At 35.5% G+C, this 4179-nt stretch overlaps 1 protein-coding gene across 1 annotated transcript; it reads right to left on the bottom strand.

The window, feature by feature from the left end:
- Window positions 1-1238: 1238 nt before the first annotated feature.
- On the bottom strand, window positions 1239-3829 carry LOC139148276 (myb-like protein Q). The gene is made up of 2 exons (XM_070719630.1): window positions 3639-3829; window positions 1239-3403 (listed from the first exon to the last, which is right to left on the bottom strand). The coding sequence occupies exons 1-2, from the start codon at window positions 3808-3810 to the stop codon at window positions 2949-2951; spliced, it is 627 nt and encodes a 208-aa protein (XP_070575731.1). The 5' UTR covers window positions 3811-3829; the 3' UTR covers window positions 1239-2948.
- Between the last annotated feature and the right edge of the window lie 350 nt (window positions 3830-4179).

The raw sequence follows: 4179 nt of genomic DNA, 5'->3' as shown, positions 1-4179 counted from the left end.
TAACAAATATTATGCTAAAAGAATTTAAAAGTAACTTCTTTTTACAAAATAATTTAATCTTTGACCATAGGAAATTTACTCTTTGACGTAAACACATCCAAATATGGCAGTTTGTCCAATTCTGCATCGCGGAAAATTTATAAAATGACTGAAAAATACACATTTTGGCAGATTTACAGTCATTCTGATGCACAATTATTGGTCAACTTACAAAGCATTACCAATCTATATGCAGTGCTACTGTAGTGTAATTAAAGGAAAAGAAGAAAGTTCATGTTTGAAAAGTAATTAGATAGTCAGAAATGCAGTGTTAAGTTTGACTTTACTGCAAACTGTGCTTTTGCGTGCGTGATGTAACCAAAAGTAGTGTAAAATATGAAAATTAGCCATGTTTGACAAAATCTACTCAAGAACATTGATGCTTAAAAAGTGCAACCAAAGCATATCAGCAAAGAAAAATAATTTTTCAACAAGTTTCAAATATAAAGATGATAAACTTACTTCCCAGATCACTGTAATTTTGACCAAAACTGTCAATTTTGTACAAAAGATGACATTCACATCGGGTGATAAAAATATGAAAGGTTACTAAGTACAAACGTATACGCAATGTCTGAGCAGGTATTTTATAGTGTCAAACCATCTTTTCTGGGTTTTTATCTCTAGAAAACCCTTTATTATGAGTACCAATGAACATTCAGCAACAAAACTACTCTAAATGATAAAAAATGACAGAAAAACCCATTTATGCAAATTTCTCGCTTTGAATGAGTTGGCAACTTAGAGCCTGCATGAATGTACTTTTGTTAGTTAACCACCGGCTACGAAAATTTAAGAAAGTTTTGAAATGTTTATGAAGTTCATAACAAAATTTTGATTAAGGAATATCTACTTTAGCAAAAATAACCTACACCAAGTGTTTCCATGGCAACCATTCTTTTAATTAAATTGTCAGTTATCAACAAATTCCTTTTGTATGCCAATACAGCTCATCTCAGAACCGGACATACTTATATACACAAATGATTTGGCAACACCCTGAAATTTAAATGATCTTCAACAGCTCTGATTTACATTTTCATAATTTCCAAAACATGCATTTTTTGTTTTTTGGAACGCCTAAAATTATATAATTAGATAACTGTACCTTTAGAATATGTGAGGTTTTAATCTTACAATGATGCACAATATTTATTGGTTGTTGGAAACAGTCAAATTGAAAGTAAGTGGAATTTGAAAACTGTTGATGATATGCTTTTAATTATTTTATGTGAAGTAGCTTCAATTGCAGATACTACGACAGAACTGCCAAGATATGAGTGTAGCACACTGAATTTTGAACTTCACAGATTTATGAAAATGACTGAACTGTGTCACAATAAACTTTCTTTTATAAATCAATCGATTCATTCTTTTCTAAGATTGTAGAGACTAAGTGTTAAGGATATTAGTAACTTTCAACCAGGAAAAATACAAATAAGTGGAAAGGATCAAAAGAAATCAACATATGTGTTTCTTTACATATTACAAAACCGGAAAGTAACACATAATTCTCATGTAAGTGATTATAGGGCTAGTTTTATACTTGTCGATGTTTGATGATGGAAAGGAACACAAAAATAACTAACTTAAACAATCATTATAAAAAACCTACGAATAAACCTCAATAGCAACAAATTCCAAGCAAAACATTACACTATGGTTCAGAGTGTTAATTTACAAAGTTCACTCAAAATGTGCTTTGAAAACGATAGTATTTTGACAGCCGTACCAGCAGCTACTTACTAAAGACTGTTGAAAAAGAGTACTAATTTTACGATAATTGTAATTTTCAGGTAAAGTCTTACACACGGCATTTGTATAATTCTTTTAATTCCAAGACAAACATTCGACTAGGTGGGTGGGAATATAAACTATTGCAGTCGGTAAAATGTGGAAGCTCTTTCTTTGTTTACTCAAGTATCATTGCCGGTGTGTTAATTAACATACAATGCCATTACCGATCAGTCAAATACGAACAAAAGATGTTTACTGTAATTGACATTGATACTGATACTCTAATGGACAATTAAGCTAAAACAATAAAGTGTGACAGCAATATGGTTACGTCGCTTTGGTAAACGCTCAATTAACTTTGGTATGAAACAATAGCTCATACATATATAATCAAGTTCTGGCTCCACAAATCTTGACCATGCAACGTTAGTAACTACTTTTTTAGAAGTCGGACATTTGTCAAAAGAACATTATAAATATTAAAAAGCGTTGGTTGCTGTGCTGAGTCAGCAGAATAATTATGTATATCTTTAAAACATTCTTCCAATCAAGTATTTGAGATTTCGTTTCTTATCCAATCAAGTACCTGTAATACTTTTTAGCCAATGTACAGTTACTTCCTGTGATGTACTTTACATGTTCTGGTTACGCCCTTAAAAGTTTTCTATTTAGTGTGAAGTTTTCATGTGTATATGTAGATTTTCAAATCTTCAGATTTGCAGAGTTTCAGATTTTCTGAGTATATCAGATTGGAAACTTTTGGAGGAGGCTTTTGGACTCTAGACTTTAGATTCAAGACTTTGTGGGGGAGGCTTAGACTTTTGTCGGCTAGGCTTCCATTGGCCTCGGCATGACTTTCTGACGTAAGAGCATGAATTTCTGGTCGGTCAAGCTGACAGCGTTTGCAATAAACATCGTCCACTTCAACTTACGACGTTCCAATCGTGTTAATTGTAACATTATAAGAGTCTGAGTACATGTTCTTGCGTTTCTATTTTCTGTTCATTTTCTATTTTGACTTCAATGACCAAATTGATTGTCATGTGGATCATCACACGTTATTAGATGCACTGATCCGAGAATCTACAGTGTCCAGATCAGCCATATTTAAAGCCACATGAACACAGTAGAAACATTTATTGATCAAGAGTCAGAGCGCGGAAATGTTGTGTCTAAGCTTCGTTCTCCACTAAAGAAGATGTCATATCATCGTTTACACAGTACTCAGCTGGAGCGGCAGAGGCAGCTTCGTTGCCTTCAGAATTTACGCCTGCGCCCTCTACGTTGGTGATGTCATTTCCTTGGTACTGTTGGTGTTGCTGGACCTGGGACTGTAGAGTGAGCAGCACCTGCGATTGCTGCTGCAGTGGTCCGGGTCTCTGTAATCTGTTTGGTTCAGTATGCTGCTGTTGATTGATTTGTGGCTGCGACAGTGGTTGGTGTACATGTTGCGGTTGTCCAAACGAAGGACATAATTGCTGTTGTACATGTTGATGTTGAGACATCTGCTGGGGTCGGTGCAAACAGGTATAGCCTGTCCTTTGTTGGTATCCTGGGACCTCCTGGTAATAGGGAATGGCGCAAGGTGCATTGGTACAGACCGTACTTCGTGTTGATCCGTTATAACCTGTTAGCAAAGTGCATTAAATTTGTCTAAACTGTTTGAGCAAACAAATCACAACACAAAAAAAGAAAAAATATTGTCAACAGTCATGATCATATTTGTAGAGAAATTTGTCGTCGTTTTTGTACATCGTTGTGCGCGCTTTCAAGATAATATCTGGATGTTCCATTTGTATAATCATCAAGTTCTATATCCAAATAACGTGAGTTACTTTCTAATCTTTACTATGTAGCCTCACCTGTTCTTTGCTGTTCATGCTGGATGCTAGACGACACGACCCATGGATTATTAATTAGCCCCATTCTTTCCATGGGATCTTCCTGTTGAATATTCCGTCTCTCATTGGGAACACCATAGGGGAACGTACCATTCATCAACTGTGAAGGAATAATATTATTTAAAATTAGCATAACAACTACAGACAGTCCAGGATCGATTAGTTAGACTTGGTTTAGGCTTAGTAATCAAAATATTACGATACGGTGTTTTCAATCGGGTGGAAACTCACACCATACGGCATCCAGTCACCTAGCGGAGAAGCAACAGACAGAACGGCTCGGCCAAATCCCCACTTTAGAGTAGTTCAATAACCGGGCTAAGTTGATACAATTTCTGAATGCGACCCGTCCACTTATTGTAGAGTTCATGAAGCACTCACGCTCGTACACTCACAATCACATATCGCACACACAAAAATAATCACAGTGGTGGAGAGGGTGTGCAATAGTTTTAACATGACGAGGAATCCTTTTCGAAATCAGAGAAAATCATTTGAGTAC

Source organism: Ptychodera flava, chromosome 2 (genome assembly GCF_041260155.1).
Source record: "Ptychodera flava strain L36383 chromosome 2, AS_Pfla_20210202, whole genome shotgun sequence".
NCBI lineage: Eukaryota > Metazoa > Hemichordata > Enteropneusta > Ptychoderidae > Ptychodera > Ptychodera flava.
Note: the sequence above shows the minus strand (reverse complement) of the source record. Positions and strands in the feature narration are given on the sequence as shown.